Source organism: Eschrichtius robustus, chromosome 5 (assembly GCF_028021215.1).
Source record: "Eschrichtius robustus isolate mEscRob2 chromosome 5, mEscRob2.pri, whole genome shotgun sequence".
NCBI classification, from domain to species: Eukaryota; Metazoa; Chordata; class Mammalia; order Artiodactyla; family Eschrichtiidae; genus Eschrichtius; species Eschrichtius robustus.
Window position 1 is genome coordinate 9,168,842 of NC_090828.1, and position 18,878 is coordinate 9,187,719.

The 18,878-nt window shown below is 38.0% G+C and overlaps 1 protein-coding gene across 4 annotated transcripts in view; it reads right to left on the reverse strand.

The window, feature by feature from the left end:
- LOC137765063 (nuclear autoantigen Sp-100-like) overlaps positions 1–18,878 on the reverse strand; it is an 84,851-nt gene that overhangs the window by 37,449 nt on the left and 28,524 nt on the right. For 3 of the 4 annotated variants that reach the window (XM_068544256.1, XM_068544257.1, XM_068544258.1), the window contains exons 2-6: positions 7,146–7,308; positions 5,826–5,994; positions 3,536–3,619; positions 2,268–2,417; positions 1,748–1,831 (exon numbers count right to left, since the gene is read on the reverse strand). In XM_068544256.1, the coding sequence (XP_068400357.1) occupies positions 1,748–1,831; positions 2,268–2,417; positions 3,536–3,619; positions 5,826–5,994; positions 7,146–7,308 (650 nt within the window). Of the gene's footprint in view, positions 1–1,747; positions 1,832–2,267; positions 2,418–3,535; positions 3,620–5,825; positions 5,995–7,145; positions 7,309–13,848; positions 13,944–18,878 lie in introns of all 4 variants that reach the window. The other variant, XM_068544259.1, reaches the window with a different exon arrangement.

Below are 18,878 nucleotides of genomic sequence, written 5' to 3' on the forward strand. Positions count from 1 at the left end.
AAGTTAACCACCACTTTGACACTTTTAATACCATAGATGATTGATTTTGCTAGTTCAAAATTTATATAAATTTATATAAGTGGAATCATTCACTCTTGCTCTCTCTCTCTGTCCCTCGGACTTTTCAGGGGCGGGGGTGGATTTGGCTTCTTTAATCAACATGTGTGTGATAGTCATCTGTATCCATTTCGTATATTTATCTTCACCACTATATAATATTCCTTTATAGAAATTATCCATTAAAAAATAAAACCATAAAATATCCATTTTTGCTGGCTCAAGCTTTAGACTACTATGAATAAAACTATGATGAACATTCTTTTGTATGTGTTTTGATGAAGATAATATGCATTTCTGTTGATCTGTTGAGGAATGTAACTGCTGAGTCATAGGCTATGTGTAAAGTTAGGATTGACAGAAGTGACAAAACCATGGTTGGATTAATCCACTAAGTTTTGGGACTATTTTTTTATACAGCAATAGATAACTGATACAGCTTCCAAATAGAGATGTCCATCAGATCCTTGAATACAGCTCTTCAAGCACTTGGAGGAATGAGTCTAGAGATCAGGTGTGGGCTGGAGATGTACATCTAGGAATCAATAGATGATGGATGGTACTGAAACCATGGGGAGGGTGAGATGCCTGAGGAGAGGCCTATTTTTATCTGAGGGGGTTACAGGGCTATTTTGATCATTGCAGATACCGTACCCTTCTCAATGGTATTAGGAACAGCCCCTTGTGTCTTCTTTTTTGATGACTGTCTCCTCAAATGGGGTAATGTCTTGATTTGTCTCCTCTCTCTGTTTGGCCCACTCTCTACCGATTTTTAACTCATTGTCCTTTAAATTATTCTCTTTGTGCCTCTCCTACCCCCATTTTTCTATTTATTGGTATTCTTTTTCATCTGTATCTTTCTCTATTCATCTCTTTTCCTCTACATTTGTAATCACTGTCCCCAGTGTCCAGCAGGGTCTAGGACCAGGCAAAGGAGGTGCCTAGGGCACAAGAAGGTGCCAAGAGTAAGATAATCCTTATATGTGTCCCAGGGTCTCACCCTAGACCTGACCCTGCTGTCCCATACCTGCTTTTTCAATGTATCTATTCTCTGTTACGTTTCCTACTTTCTCTTACTCTATCCCTGTTTCTTAATTATTATTATGACCTGCACATGTCTCCTCTATATCAATTTTGTCTTTCTATATATTTTCCTCATTTAAGCATTCAAATCATCACCAAAGTTCTCCCTGTGTGCCACTGTCCAACAAACCACATCCCTCTACCTGCCACTTCCTTTCTAAAAGGCCATTCACCTGGGCTTCCTTACTTGCAAATCTGACCTGCAACATCTTACATGATTTACATGTTTCTGTTATAACCTCTGAAAAGGAAGTTGCAACTTATTTCTTTTCATCAACTCCACAACATGGCATTATTTTGATTCCATGTCAATTTATCTAAAATCTATCTCACTCTTGTACTTTGTTATTTGGTGCTGCACAGTCCACCTTTTCCTATTTTTCATCTTTGCATTCTCTTCCCAGGGACACCCCATCCACCAAAGAGCTCAGCTCTCCTTCTCCCTTGCAACTTACATCTGCTAAAATCAGCCAGAGGTTGTGGAGAAGGCTGTGTGTCTTGGACAGTGTTAGGATTGGGAAGGGGTGTATTAGTATGGGAGAACAAAGGAGAGCTTTTACTCTCATAGGAAAACAAAGATGTAATTAGAAAATTGGTAAGTAATTACTTTCTTCCTCATAAGGCAATGGGCTGGGTGTCTCCTTTCTTGCATCACCATTATTTGATTGGATAGGTACTTGTTCGCAGGACTCTGAAGATAAAAAAGACCACAGAGACTTGATTTGCCCTGTTTCCATTTTCTTGCATTTCATCCGACTTCTCTTTCCTTCTTATGTTTCTACTTATAACCTGTCTGCATATACTGCCACCTTCACCCTGTGAAAGTGCTGTGCTTCATTGATTCTGGAGTCAATCTCTCCCTGACTTGTTCGACTTTTGTTTCTGTCTCTCTTCCCCAGTGGGGCTCTGCAACTCTTCGCCTTCTGTCTCTTAGTTTTTCCTTTCTCACTTTCTTCCTCCAGGTCTCCCCCATCAATATATCAGGCCCCATTCCTGCCCTCTGTGTGTCTGTGTGATTTCCCCTTCTTTGTTAATAGATGTCTCCTTGAGTGGTGCATTACTTCCTTCTCTGCCACTAGTCAGGACCTCTTGGCCCTTCCACACTCATCAAACCCAGCCAGTCTTACCTGCTGGTTCAGACTCTTGGGCACATTGTCCATTTGCTTGTTGGCTTTCTAGTGCATCGTTTTGGTCACTGGTTGTATCTTTCCTCTTTGCATTTATCTGTTCTGTTTCACAGAGGTTATCCGAGAGTCCATTTTCAGGTGAGGTCGTACCTAAATCATGTTTTGATTCATCAATACTTTGTTTTCCTCCGGCATCAATCAGCATCCAACAGGAAAATACAAACCACCCGCGGTCATAGGGAACTTGCCTTTGTCCCCAGAGCTGCCCCTGACTGGTGGCCTTCCCTTACTTCCTGCAAAGTCCTGCTGCCTCTTCCACACTCCCTCTTACTCCACCCCCTCCCTGTGCAAGTCTTGTTGGCCTTTCCATGAGGATTCAGTGTCTGATTCTCCTCCACTTTCTCCAGCCCTTGGGATTTCCCTCTTTATATGTTTCCTTATTTTTGTTTCATGGTTCTGTCTTTTCCATTAGGTTACCAGGTAGTATCCAGGGTTGCAAACACAGGCTCTGGGTTCAGAACGCCTGGGTCTATCCTTGCTCATTGACCCCAGGACAACTATTTACATGGTCTCTCTAGATTTCAGCTTCCTTATCTGCAAAATGGGCACATGAGTGATAACATCGTCCAATGGCACTAATCCCACAACTGCCAGAATAAACGTTCAATCAAGTGAGCTGTTAATAACTTGGTTGTTTTTGTTGTGTCCCTGACCCCTTTCTCCTTTCATTTCTTCTTTCTCTTCCTCTCTGTCTCTCAAATACCCACATCCTCTCCTCCACGTCTCTACCACTTCCTTGCTTCTGTCTCTATATGACTGCCTTTCTCCTTGAATATTCCTGCTCTTGAACAACATACCCCACGTTTAAATCGGTCCCTCCTTCTGCCATCATCAAGGGTCTCCTCTTTGACGCTGACCTTGGGCCCATAGTCCTTAGCCCTTCACACCTTTACACTGATCTTCTCCTACAGGAGTCTTTCTAAATCACAATTACTTCCAGGTAGTCATTCTCTTTAAATCTGGTTACTGACACCCTGGGTTCCTCTTCCTTTGTCTTGGTATTTGGGCCCACAATCTCTTGTCACAGCTACTTCTCCAGGACTCAGCCTCTGGTTACGTGCTCATACAGACACCCCTCGCCGCCTTCTCCGTGGTCCTTCAACATTTCTTCCCTGATTCTCAGTGTTTGCTCAGGACTTGGGCTCACACCTCCCCTTCCCCTTTCCCTCTTAGCAGATGGGAATCGCTTTTGTATTTGTCTCAATCACCTTGCTCAAGGCTTAGTGGGAGAGTAGGCCTCTCCTCCCTCTCTTCTCCATTGCTTCCTTCATGATTAATTTTCCCCTGCATTACTGAAGAGAGGGACAGAGAAGAAGACAATTAGAGATCTCCACCAGAGACCAGGAACATCATCTCAAAATTACAAATTTAGGAATTCCTAGCCCTCGGGTCACTCAGAGCTCAGGGGTTCCCAATCCTCTTGGTAAAGTTCCCCCATCATCCTTGGACAGAAGAGAAGCCCCAGCAAGCTGAATGCTATGTAACCCAAACAGAAATGAGCCACTTGTATGTAAGGATAAAGGAGTCGTGGAAACATCGTGATCCTGTCAGTTATGTAAAATATACCTCGCATCGTGGGGAAAGCACATGGCAAGATAAATAAGGAAAGTGAAATGTGTTTACTGAACTGTTCAAACTGTAAGGAAGAAACAGAGAGATTTCCTCTGGAGAAGGGGTAGGATCCTAGAGAGATCCATGTGTATAAAAGAGAAAGCCCAAGAGCTATAAAGATGGGACTAGGGACTTCCCTGGTGGTCCAGTGGTTAAGACTCTGAGCTCCCAATGCAGGGGGCTCGGGTTCCCATCCCCGGTCAGGGAACTAGATCCGCATGCCGCAACTAAGAGCCTCCATTCTGCAACTAAAAGAGCCCGCGTGCTGCCTCGAAGATCCAGCGTGCCACAACTAAGATCTAGTGCAGCCAAATAAATAAATAAATAAATAAATAATAAAAAGAAATAAAATAAAGATGGGACTAGATAAGATGAGGGTTGGACTTAATTGTGTTGGGGAGGATGAGCGGTTCCCAAAGAGACCAAGCAGAAGGGGTGATGCGTTTGGTGGGGTTACTAGACAGGGTTCCCATAGTGGCCCAGATCCCACAAAGAAGGACACTCTGAAGCCGCAAGCAGGGAGTGCCTGTTGCAGCACTGCAGGACGTCCCCATGACTCCTGGACCAGGGACCCAGGAGGCTGCCCCAACAAGGAGAGGCCAGGACACCAGCCCAGGGCCCCTGCAGCTAGGTGACCCAGCAAGCGTAGGAGGAAGGAAATAAACCAGGGAGCCTAGGGCATGGATCCCTGCCAGGAGTCCGGGGAGGAGACACCAGGGGAGGCAGTGGAGCCCGGGCTGCCCCAGAGCTGATGGCAGGAGCACCTCCTGGGACAGTGCCTTTTAGGGGGTGAGATGGACAGGACTGTGAGAGCCATGGCTGCTTTGTCTCCCCCAGGACACGGGCTTCAAGCCTCAGCAAAACCAGGCGGAAGGTGCGAGGAGAACAATGGCCCAAAGCCCAGAAGAGTTGAAGGAGGCCTGTGGGCAGGCACTGGGGGCTTCAGCACATGAGATGGAGGTGGGGACCTGGCAATAGGAGAGATGTCACGCCCTGGTCACAGTCTCCAGCCTCTAACTTTGGCCGCTGACCCGAGCTCTCGGGGACAGCAGAGTCCAGGAGGCGGCAGCAGCAACCTTCCCCAGGGGCAGGTGGATGGCAGCAAGTGTAGGTGTGAGTCGCCCCAGCATTCAAAAAGTATAAATTATGCCTTCTCAGGAAAAAGTCAAGATTTAGTTTTGTATAGCACCAAAAATAGTCCCTGGAAGAGAAGAGCTTGTGTGATTATTTGAGGAGAAAAAGTTAATAAAACCATTTTTCCTTTAAGGGCAGATTTGATATTGAGTTAGCTTTCTTGCTCATTACTCTGGAAATCTGATGAAAGTGGCCTTTCTTCTGTGTTACTAAGCCAACCCTGGGTTTAGGGCTTAAAATGACCTGTGACTGGTCCTTTACATGTAGACTGGGATCTAGGCACTATTCTTGGGTCTTCCTTCAATGTGGTGATTCTTGTAACTCGGCTTGTCCCTCTAGGGGTCCCTAAAAGTTATGATTCTGGAGTGGTTGGGATACTGACTCCCATTGATCTGGTGTTGCCAAGCCAGGATAGATCCTGCACCCGCAGCTAAGCTTCAGATGGGTAGTAGTGAACTCAGTGGACTGCTGTGTAGACCACTGCTGCCCTGTCATTTGTCCTTCTATCTAAATTGGATGCCACTGTGGCTCTGGTTGTCCTGTGAGTCTAAATGCCTAGTTAAGCAGAGCTCCAGGTTGGTGTCATACTGTAGCCATTATAACATGAGCTTTGATAAGGCTCATGGTACGTGTTTTGCTAACTGTTATATCCCCACTACCCAGCACCATGTATGGCTTGTGGTACAAGCTCAATCTATACTTGTTGAAAAGAATTGGCCTTGAACATCAAAAGGTAGAGAATAAGCTAATTACCCTTTATGAAGCTTTCATAAATGTGATTTAAATCAGGATATTCCTGCCGGTTGACCTCGCTGAACAAAGCTTCCAGAAGCGACATGTCAAATGTCTTCTCCAGCTCACTGAGAACATTGTAAACCACTCTCGATACAGGGACCAGGTTTCTACAAGAATCTTGACAGTCCTAAAAAATATTGAATGGAAAAAATATAAATACAGACTTCCACGTTACAGAAGAGCCCTAGAAAGAGATTTTATAGTTAATGTATTCCAATTTCCATACATACTTATCTTTTCACATAAAGGTTTAGAATTTCAGTGTATTTGTATGGCTACTAAGTGAAACAGTAAATCCTTTCTCCTTAGAAATCCCCATTTGTGAATCTGATCTCCTCACCCTCATTTATATTAGATGTAAGAAGGAGCAATTCTGAAGAATAAAATGGGTTCAAAGTTAATGGATTTGTAGGCTTCTAAGAACTTGGTCAAATGTTTTAGGAATAGACTTGGCAGGTGATGAGCAGCTATTCTGTTGACTGGACAACTCCTGCCCCTTCACCGAGACTGACTTGGCCTGGAAGGGCTCAAGGAAGGCAGGTGACAGTTTCCCCTTTTGTGAACTTGACCACAGGGAAAGCATATTTGTAGGGCAAGGAGAAGACTTGCATCTCTGTAGCTCCAACAACACCTATTGCTAAAATTAACCGAAATTCCAAGACTCCAGAAATAGCATAAATAAAATAAGTAAATAAATGGGAAAAAAAGAACCCCCCCTCCCACACCGAAAACCACTGGAGAAAGAATAGCAAGCATATACTCCCAAATTTGTCCTAACAGGACATCAATTCCCTGTGGGTTTTAATGTTCTCAGATCTAACTATTTAAATTGAAGTTCATTGAAAAGAAATGCTGTGTCAATTATTATTTCATTAAATCATCTCATTTAAATTATTCATCAATTCATTAAATTTCTTTTAATTCTTAGTTTATGCTCTACTGTGTGCATTTCTACAAGGAATTAAACATCTGTGGAGCACACCTGCTTCAGATGCAGCCTGTCTCCAGTGCTACTCACCTTGACGCCAGTGGTCACCATGAGCACCATCCCTTCAGTTAGAAGCAGGACTGTCTCCAGTGATGCCTGTTTCTACTCTCCCTCTCCCTTTTTACCTTATCACAATACTTGAACAATTGCAAAAATACTTGAAAAGGTCTTCTTCTCATAGGACACTCCTCAGTTAGGTACTTGTGCCCTTACTTCTGTGTTCAGGTTATCGAAGCATAACTTAGTGTGGGGCTAGTTTACCAGACTGTGACATAATAAACCTCACTTACTTCATACATTCTATTGGTGATGAGTTCACGGTCACGAAGACCCTCAAGGAAAGGAAATGTTTTTTTTATTGCAGTTGAAATCTCCACTTTATGTCTTTTGAAGTGCCTGAATGCAGGCTCTAAGTTAAGCCTGTTGTCTGTGTTCTGATTTGCTGTGGCTATCCTAGGGAGGAAGAATACCATGTGAAAACAGTCATCAATATTCCAAGACGCTTGTGGAGGCTGTAACATTTTATATATAAAGGATAGGTTGTGAAGAACCAACACATATAAAATAAGTGGTTTCAGTAGAGACCAGAATAAATGGAATTGAAACAACAAACAATGATATAACAGAAGAAAGTGAGGAGGTTAAGAAAGACTGAAGCACAGGACTGAAAAAGTCCATTCCAGTCTGTCCCAATCAAAACCATTGTAAAGATATCTCCCCTTACCTGGTATATTTTTCAATTAAAAAAATTTAAAATTTGTACAAAATCAAGTGGAATAAACAGAGGAATGAAAACAATAGAATAAAAAATCTAACCTTGAAAAATGTTTCTTAATTAATAACTAAGAGAAAATAAAACAAGATGTCCCCTCCTCTGATCTATAACTGTTAAGAGAAATACCATCTTATATTATAAAACTAGTTCATAAATGATAAGATGTGGTTAAGAATGATATGATATGGATAAACTGAGAAATTCACAAGACTATCAGTCGTTTCTTCTGGGACTTCTACTTTGTGTTAATATAAATCTTTCTGTGTTATTGTTTTATATAGTGTATCTTTCTAGACATCTGAATTTCAGAAATTGCTGCTATTTTCTGTGATAGTAATTTTAAACCTGAGCCTTTAATTCTGGTTCTTAGGTGATTATTTTATTGCTCTGATAATGTTTTAATCAACATTTTGTATTCATAAAAGTTATGAAGACATTAGGATTCTTTGTCAAACCAGAAGAAAATTATTGTCACTTACCAGTACCCAAAACCATCAAAGAAATGTCACATTATTTTGTTGAATTCTGCATAAAGAAGTTTCTGATTAAAGACTGCAGATTGAAGAGAATCATTTGTCTTCTCTTTTATTATCTCCCCTCCCCCCACTAAAATGCTAATGAAGGGATTAGATTCACAATGACAAGGAGAATGGCAGGGGGCAATGAGCAGATGAGAGATTACTACCGAAATCTATAAGACAAAAACTGGTCAGAGGATCGCTAATTACTATTGTAGGTGTAGGATGCCCCCAGAGGTCAGAGAAGCAACCAGTGTGCCCTGCAGCACCTGGAGAAGCAGTGGCGATCACAAGGGGGACATGGTGCTGAAAACTGTTGTGTTATTTGAAAAGTGAAGAACAGAACAACACACCCTCCACCCCTCAACTTGGATCCTGACCACTTGTGCCCAGGCAGCCTCTCAGATGGAAACATTGCTGTCCTTTCTGTCACCATATGTTAATTTTGCCTGTTCCTGGATTCCACATACATGAAAATAATACAACACATGTGCTTTGTGTCTGACTTCTTTTGCTCATCATCCATGTTGTTGGATGAACAGAAATTTGTTCTTTTTTATTGTTGAAGGTATTCCATTGTGTGGACCTACCACTATCCGTTTATTCATTTTCCTGTTTATGGACACTTGGGTGGATTCTAGTTTGGGACTAGTTTGAATAAAGCTGTTGTTCTTGTACAAGTTTTTTAGTGGCAAGATGTTTTAATTTCTCTTGTGTAAATAACTAGGAGTGGAATTGTTGGGTCATTGTGTAGGAATATGTTTAATGGTTTTAGAACCTGTCAAACTGTATTTCAAAGTCTATGTTTGACCCATTTTAGTCTATAATGTATAATGTGATATCCCATATAGTTTTAATTTGTATTTCTTTAATGACTGATAATATTGAGCACACTTCTGTATGCTTATTGGCAATTCATAATCTCCTTTTGTGAAGTGTCTTTCCAAGTCTTTGGCCCATTTATATTATTAGATTGTCATTTATTAATTATTGATGTGTAGGAGTTTGTATATATTATGGAAAGAAGTGTTTTGTTTAATATACGTATTATGAACATTTTTTCCCATTCTGTGGTTTGCCTTTCATTTTCTTAACCATGTCTTTTGAGGAGGAGAAATGTTTAATTTTGATGAAGCTAAAGCTATCATTTTTTTCTTCTGTGGCTAATAACTTCAGTGTACTACTTAAGAAATCTTTGCCTTCCCCAAGTTAATGAAAATATTCAAAAAGTAATTTACAGTATAAGCATGGGTCTATTTCTGGATTTTCTATGCTATACTATTTATCTGTTTGTCTATCCTTGTGCCAATAGTATATTGATTTGAATACTACAACTTATAGTAAGTTTTGAAGTCAATTAGGAAAATATGTCTTGGGTTTTCTAGGTCTTTTGTTTTTCCACATATCTTTTAAATTGGATTTGTCAATTTCTACAAGAAAAGCATTTTAGAGTTTTATAAGGTTTGCATTGAACTTGTTGATAAATTTGGTGAAAAGTGACATCTTAACAATATTGAGCTCTAATCCATTTATTTATTTTCCCTTAATTTTGCCAGAAGTGTTTACAGCTTTCAGTATAGAAGTCATACACTTCTTTCATTAAAATTATTCTTAGTTATTTTATTCTTTGAGGGGGCTACTTTAAATGATATTGCTTTTAAAATTATTTCTAACAACTGTATGAACATAGAATCGATTTTCAGAAACATTAACCATGTATTCATGACCTTCCTAAATTCATGTATTCTAGTATATATTCATAGATTTCCTTTGGATTTTATAGAAAAAAACAATCATGTCATCAGCAAATAAAACTCCTTTACTTCTTCCTTTCCAAAAATTGTTTCTTTTTTCTTTCTTGTTGCACTGGTTAGGAGTTTAAATACAATGTTGAGGAGAAATGGTGAGAATGGAATCCCTTGCCTTGTTTCCAATGTTAGAGAAAATGCATTTAGTATCACCATCAAGTATGATGTCATACACACACACACACACACACACACACACACAACTGAGGAAGTTTCTGTTTATTGCTAGTTTGCTGAGAGTTTTATCATGGACAGACGTTAATTATCAAATGCATCTATTGAGCTATTCATATCGTTTTCCTTCTTTATTCTTTAATTTGGTGAGTCACGTTGATTGATTTCCAGAGCCTCCTCTTAAGTAGAAGCAGATAACCACAGGTCAGCAGACATTTGAAGAAAGTCTCCAATATTAGAAAGAAAGAAAAACATTAAAAAAGAGAAAAAGTTGCCCCAGGAGAAACAGAGATATTGTAGGAAACAGGAGAAACTTCCAAAACCTCTAATATTTTTAGAGAGATTTGAGAATACATATTGCACCCCTGGTTACAAAGAAAAAGGAACTAACAGAGAAAGAGATAGTGGCATTAGATATTTTTTTAAATTGATTTTTGGAAATTTACTAAGATTTACTAAAATGGTTGTAAAATAAAGTTAGGGAAATTTCCCACAAAATTAAATGAAGAGATTAAAAGAACAAAAAAGAATAAATTTGAAAGACAACATAGGAGAGTAAGATTAATTTAGGGGTCTAATAGCAACCTAATTAGAGTCAAGAAAGATGCACAAGGAAGTGCAGAGGAGGACCACATCAAGAGAATTATTTAAGGAGATATATACCATGGAGTAGAAGGACATGGATTTTTTTAAAAGGACTTAGAGAAATGAATTTTAAAAGAACCAAACCAAGGCATATCACTATGAAATGCCAACATCTAAAAAACAGAGAAGAGCCTAAAATATTCCAGAAAGAATTAAGAAACTGGTCACTTATGGAGGAATGATGGCAAGAATAGCTTGAGACATCTCATCAGTAACAGATCTAGCCCTTCAAAATGCAGAGTGAATCAGGACAACTTCAGACATGTAGGGCTGAGAAATTTTACTTTACAAACATCCATTTTGAGTGTTTTCCTAGAATTTTCTTTATTTCCTTTATGCATATGTCAATACATATATTTAAGGTTTAAAAATACAGTTTATACGTGCTCTAAAATTTTTATGCAATCGTTATTTTCCTTTCCATCCACATCACTGTGCCCACTCCTCCTGCATAATCCATTTTAATAACCTTGCATGTATTCTTTCCTAAATTCTCCATAAGCATATAAATCCATCTACCTATTTCTATAACCTACCCATATCTTTCAGGGGTTTTATTCATCATATTATATTAAAATATTATATAATTTTCTTTGAATTACAAATTGTCTTCTGCATCAAATTTGTCTTCACATTAATACCTTGCAAAATATCCTCTAAGTCATCTAGTGCGGTTCTAGCTTGTTTATTTATTTATTTTGTCAATGTATAATATTGAACAGCACACACCCACTCTTAGGAAAATACAATATGATGGATTTTGGAAAAACAGGGAAGTAATCCAGTAATGAGGAAGATGTGAAAATTAGAAACCAGTGGATCCAGTAATGGATCCAAGTTGGCAGTCCAGTAACAGATGGAGAACATGAACATCTCAGATTGGAACAGGTGATGATTAGAGCATATAAATAAGTGCAATGAATGACAACAATGTCATAAGGGAAGGGAGGAGGGAATTGGGAATACTCTGCTATAAGGTACCTGTGCTACAGGGGAAGTGGTATAAATGTGTATTGCAATCTCTAGACAACCACCAAAAACATTTAAAAAGAAGTATAATTGATATGTTAATAGAAGACTAAGATGGACTCATATAAAATGCTAAATTAAAACTAGAGAAGGCAGAAAAAGGGGGGGGGGAAGAGACAAAGAACAAATACAATGAATAAAGAACAGTTACAAACATGGTAATATAATCCAGTATATCAATAATTACTTTCAGTGTGAATGGCCTGAATACTCCAATTAAAAACAGAGATTGCCAAAGTGACTGAGAAAACAAGACCCAATCTTATATTGTCAATAAGAAAAAAACAAATATGAAGATGCGGGTTAAGAATGGAGAAGGAGATACCGTGTCAACACTAATCAAAAGAAAGATAGAGTAGCTATATTATTTCCAGAGAAAAAAGACTCAGGACAAGAAAAAATATTAATTAAGAGAAAGAGAGCATTACATATGATAAAGGGGTCACTTTTCCAAGAAGACATAACAATCCTTAATGTGGTATTTACACATGATAAACACACAGCAACAAATTGTGTAAGGGAAAAATTGATAGAACAGTAATAGAAATAGACAAATCCACTATTCCAGTTGGATACATGAACAGCCCTCTTTTAGTCATTTATAGATCAAGCAGGTAGAGAAGCCATAAGAATATAGTTGACCTGAACATCACTACCAATCAACTTGATCTGTTTGACATTTTTAGAATACTCCATCCGACCACAGCAGAATACACATACTCCTCAAGAACACATGGAATAATCACCCTTACCAAAATAGAATACACTCTGGGCCATAAAACACATCTTAAATTTAAAAGAATAGAAATCATAAAAAGTATGTTCTCAGAAAAAAGGAACTAAACTACAAATAAATAACAGAAAGGGGTGGGAAATTCCCCCAAATACTTGGAGATTTAAAAATACACTCTTAAATAACACGTGGGTCAAGAAAAAGTCTTAAGAGAAATTTTAAAATATTTTGAACTGAACAAAAATAAACTAAACTACAACTTATCGAAATTTGTGGGATGCTGAAAAAGCAGTGACTACAAAGAAATGAATTCCATTGAATATATATATTATTATGTATATATTAGAAAAGAAGAAAGATGTAAAATCAATAATATAAGTTTCTCCCATTGGAAAGTGGAAAGAAAGAGCAACTTAAGCTTAAAGCAGTAGAAGAAATGAAATAAAAGAGCAAAAAGCAATGAAAGAGAAAATTCCACAAAACCTAAAACTTGTTCTTGGAAAAGATCAATAAAATTGATAAACTTCTACCCAGACTAACTAAAGAAAAAAAGAGAAAGAAGTCACAAATTACCAATATCAGAAGTGAAATTAGGATCATCACAACTGATTTTATGAACATTAAAACGATAACAAAGGAATACTATGAACAAATCTGTTCCCCAAAATTTGATAACTTAAATAGAATTGACCAAATCCTCGAGAGATACAAACTATCAAAACTCACACAAGGAGAAATGGACAGTTTGAATAGGCCTATATTCATTACAAAATTGAATTAGTAATTAATAACTTTGAAAAAAGTAAGCACTAGGCCCAGGGGATTCCACTGGTTAATCCTACCAAACATTTAAGGAAGAAATGATACCCATTCTCCACATTCTTGTCCAGAAAATAGAAGCAGAGAGAACACTTCTTAATTCCTTCTATGAGCCCAGCACTACTGCAATACTCAAAGCAGGTAAAGACAAACTACAGATCAATATCTCTCATGAATATAGATGTAAAAATCTTCAAGAAAATATTAGTAAATTGCATCCAAAAGTGTAAAAAAATATGTAGCATGACCAAGTGTAACTTATTCCAGATATGCAAGCCTGGTTCAATATTTGAAATCAATCAGTGTAATCCACCATATCAACAAGTAAAAGAAAAAAATTTGGATGCTCATATCAATTGATATGGAAAAGTCATTTAACAAATTCCATCACTTTTTCATGTAAAAACCCCTAGAAAACTAGAAATAGAGAGGAACATCTTCAAAATGAGAAAGAATATCTATTAAAACATCTATAGCTAGTATCATACTTACTGTTGAAAACCTGCTCCCTTTCCTCCTAGGATGAGAAACAAGGCAAAGATGTCCTCTTTCACTATTCCTATTCAACACTGTACTAGAAGGCACAGCTAGTGCAAAAAAAGGAGAAAAGGAAATTTAATGTACAGAGTTTGGGAAGGAACAAAACTATCTTTGTTTGCAGATAACATGACTGTTTATATGTAGAAAATCCCAAAGAATTCACATGCACACAAAACCTGGAACTAATAGTTAAGTATAGAGAGGTTGCTGGACACTAGGTTAACATACAAAGATCAATTGCTTTTGTATATACAGCACTGAAAACTCGGAATTTGAAATGCAATAAGACAATAACATTTACAATAGCACCAAAAATATTAAATACTTAGGTATGAATCTAACAAAATATATACAGAATCTATATGCAGAAAATTACTCTAGAAAGAGAAGAATTTTATTTTGCAAAATAATATAATAGTAACTACTTTGATGTAAAATTTCAAATTATATAAACAGTGTTGAGCTTAGTGGTAAAGGAAAATTCTTATTAAATTATTTCTTTTAAACATGAAATTCGAACAATATGGTTTCAAATTCACCACCAAAAAATACAGAAAAATAGATTAAAACTTATTTTGAAAAGTTGAAAATAACCACTGGTTGAGTGAAATCAGACTCTAATAAAACCTTATGAAAGACTAAAAAATAATATAAAAAGGAAATATAGCTTGCATTTTTAGAGAGTAAAAAATCAAGGAAACTAATAGGAATTTAGTAACTAACAGAAAAAAAACAAGTATGAAAAATACATTATTAAAAACACTAAATGTAAATGAAAAAATAATGGTATTGAAAGGCACAGGATTAAAAATAGGATCCAATAAGAGACACAAGAAAGACAAAGTGACAAAAAATTTGTTAAAATCAAAAATAGGCAAGTTATGGTATTCAGATATAAACAAAATAAAAAATAAGGGTATTTATATTCAACTCAAAGCAAAATTCAAAGAACAAATAATGGGGCAAATGTTTTATGAATATTGAGAAACAATTCACCTCTAGTGTTTGACTCTTCATGTATTCAAATAATGATCAAAATATACAGGCTCTGGATAAATTAGCAAGAAAGATTTATTATTTAATCTTGTGACCTAAAAACAGAAAATTTTCTCCAATGTCCTTAAATGCATATCAATACAATCATAATCTTGACCATAAATGAAGTCTCAATAAGTTAGAATCAGTAGATGCTAAATAGGCTGCACGTTAAAGAAAATAAACCACACAGAGTTTTATAAAACAAAACAAGGACTAAGATAAAAACCACAAGCCTCAAGGGTCAGTAAGTGGCGAGAGCACCGGAATCACAACTAGCTGCTGAACAATCATCGACAGGAAGATACTGGAACTCACCAAAAAAGATACCCCACATCCAAAGACAAAGGAGAAGCCACAATGAGACGGTAGGAGGGGTGCAATCACAGTAAAATCAAATCCCATAACTGCTGGGTGGGTGACTCACAGACTGGAGAACAATTATACCATAGAAGTCCACCCACTGGACTGAAGGTTCTGAGACCCACGTCAGGCTTCCCAACCTGGGGGTCTGGCAACGGGTGGAGGAATTCCTAGAGAATCAGACTTTGAAGCCTAGCGGGATTTGATTACAGGACTTTGACAGGACTGGCGGGAACAGAGACTCCACTCTTGGAGGACACACACAAAGTAGCGTGTGCATCAGGACCCAGGGGAAGGAGCAGTGACCCCACAGAAGACTGAATCAGACCTACCTGCTAGTGTTGGAGGGTCTCCTGCAGAGGTGGGGGGGTGGCTGTGTCTTATCGCGAAGACAAGGACACTGACAGGAGAAGTTCTGGGAAGTACTCCTTGGTGTGAGCCCTCCCAGAGTCCACCTTTAGCCCCACCAAAGAGCTCCTGTAGGCTCCAGTGTTGAGTCGCCTCAGGCCAAACAACCAATAGGGAGGGAACCCAGCCCCACCCATCAGCAGAAAAGCAGATTAAAGTTTTACTGAGCTCTGTCCAGCAGAGCAACAGCTAGCTCTACCCACCACCAGTCCTCCTATCAGGAAACTTGCACAAGCCTCTTAGACAGCCTCATCCACCAGAGGGCAGACAGCAGAAGCAAAAAGAACAACCCTGCAGCCTGTGGAACAACAACCACATTCACAGAAAGATAGACAAGATGAAAACGCAGAGGGCTATGTACCAGATGAAGGAACAAGATAAAACCCCAGAAAAACAACTAAATGAAGTGGAGAGAGGCAACCTTCCAGAAAAAGAATTCAGAGTAATGATAGTGAAGATGATCCAGGACATAGGAAAAAGAATGGAGGCAAAGATCAAGAAGATGCAAGAAATGTTTAACAAAGACCTAGAAGAATTAAAGAACAAACAAACAGAGATGAACAACACAATAACTGAAATGAAAAATACGCTAGAAGGAATCCATAGCAAAATAACTGAGGCAGAAGAACAGATAAGTAACCTGGAAGACAGAATGGTGGAATTCACTGCTGTGGAACAGAATAAAGAAAAAAGAATGAAAAGAAATGAAGACAGCCTAAGAGACCTCTGGGACAACATTAAACACAACAACATTCGCATTATAGGGGTCCCAGAAGGCGAAGAGAGAGAGAAAGGACCAGAGAAAATATTTGAAGAGATTATAGTCGAAAACTTCCTTAACATGGGAAAGGAAATAGCCACCCAAGTCCAGGAAGCGCAGAGAGTCCCATACAGGATAACCCAAGGAGAAACATGCTGAGACACATAGTAAGCAAATTCGCAAAAATTAAAGACAAAGAAAAAGAGGGAGAGGACTCAAATCAATAAAATTAGAAATGAAAAAGGAGAAGTTACAACAGACACTACAGAAATACAAAGCATCCTAAGAGACTATTACAAGCAACTCTATGCCAATAAAATGGACAACCTGGAAGAAACGGACAAATTCTTAGAAAAGTATAACCTTCCAAGACTGAACCAGGAAGAAATAGAAAATATGAACAGACCAATCACAACTAATGAAATTGAAACTGTGATTACAAATCTTCCAACAAAAAAACCCCAGGACCAGATGGCTTCACAGGTGAATTCTATCAAACATTTATAGAAGAGTGAACACCCATCCTTGTCAAACTCTTCCAAAAAATTGCAGAGGAAGGAATACTCCCAAACTCATTCTATGAGGCCACCATCACCCTGATACCTAAACCAGACAAAGATACTACAAAAAAGGAAAATTACAGACCAATATCACTGATGAATGTGGATGCACAAATCCTCAACAAAATACTAGCAAACAGAATCCAGCAACACATTAAAAGGATCAAACACCATGATCAAGTGGGATTTATCCCAGGGATGCAAGGATTCTTCAGTATACGCAAATCAATCAATGTGATATACCATGATAACAAATTGAAGAATAAAAACCATATGATCCTCTCAATAGATGCAGAAAAAGCTTTTGACAAAATTCAACACCCATTTATGATAAAAACTCTCCAGAAAGTGGGCACAGAGGGAACCTACCTCAACATAATAAAGGCCATATATGACAAACCCACAGCAAATATCATTCTCAATGGTGAAAAGCTGAAAGCGTTTCCTCTAAGATCAGGAACAAGACAAGGATGTCCACTCTCACCACTATTATTCAACATAGTTTTGGAAGTCCTAACCACGGCAATCAGAGAAGAAAAAGAAATAAAAGGAATACAAATTGGAAAAGAAGAAATAAAACTGTCACTGTTTGCAGATGACATGATACTATACATAGAGAATCCTAAAAATGCCACCAGAAAACTATTAGAGCTAATCAATGAATTTGGTAAAGTTGCAGGGTACAAAATTAAGGCACAGAAATCTCCTGCATTCCTGTACACTAATGATGAAAAATCTGAAAGAGAAATTAAGGAAACACTCCCATTTACCATTGCAACAAAAAGAATAAAATACCTAGGAATAAACCTACCTAGGGAGACAAAAGACCTGTATGCAGAAAACTATAAGATAATGATGAAAGAAATTAAAGATGATACAAACAGATGGAGAGATATACCATGTTCTTGGATTGGAAGAATCAATATTGTGAAAATGACTATACTACCCAAAGCAATCTGCACATTCAGTGAAATCCCTATCAAATTATGAATGGCATTTTTTTCAGAACTAGAACAAAGGATCTTAAAATTTGTATGGAGACACAAAAGACCCTGAATAGCCAAAGCAGTCTTGAGGGAAAAAAAACGGAGCTGGAGGAATCAGACTCCCTGACTTCAGACTATACCACAAAGCTACAGTAATCGAGACAGTATGGTACTGGCACAAAAACAGAAATATAGGGCAATGGAATCGGATAGAAAGCCCAGAGATAAACCCACGCACCTATGGTCAACTAATCTATGACAAAGGAGGCAAGGGTATACCATGGAGAAAAGACAGTCTCTTCAATAAGTGATGCTGGGAAAACTGGACAACTACATGTAAAAGAATGAAGTTAGAACACTCCCTAACACCATACACAAAAATAAACTCAAAATGGATTAGAGAACTTAATGTAAGACTGGACACTATAAAACTTTTAGAGGAAAACATAGGAAGAACACTCTTAGACATAAATCACAGCATGATCTTTTTTGATCCACCTCTAGAGTAATGGAAATAAGAACAAAAATAAACAAACATGACCTAATGAAACTTAAAAGCTTTTGCAAAGCAAAGAAAACTACAAGCAAGACGAAAAGACAACCCTCAGAGTGGGAGAAAGTATTTGCAAACGAATCAGTGGACAAAGGATTAATCTCCAAAATATATAAACAGTTCATGCAGCTTAATATTAAAAAAACAAACAACCCAATCCAAAAATGGGCAGAAGACCTAAATAGACATTTCTCCAAAGAAAACATACAGATGGCCAAGAAGATGAAAAGCTGTTCAACATTACTAATTATTAGAGAAATGCAAGTCAAAACTACAATGAGGTATCACCTCCCACCAGTCAGAAGGGCCATCATCAA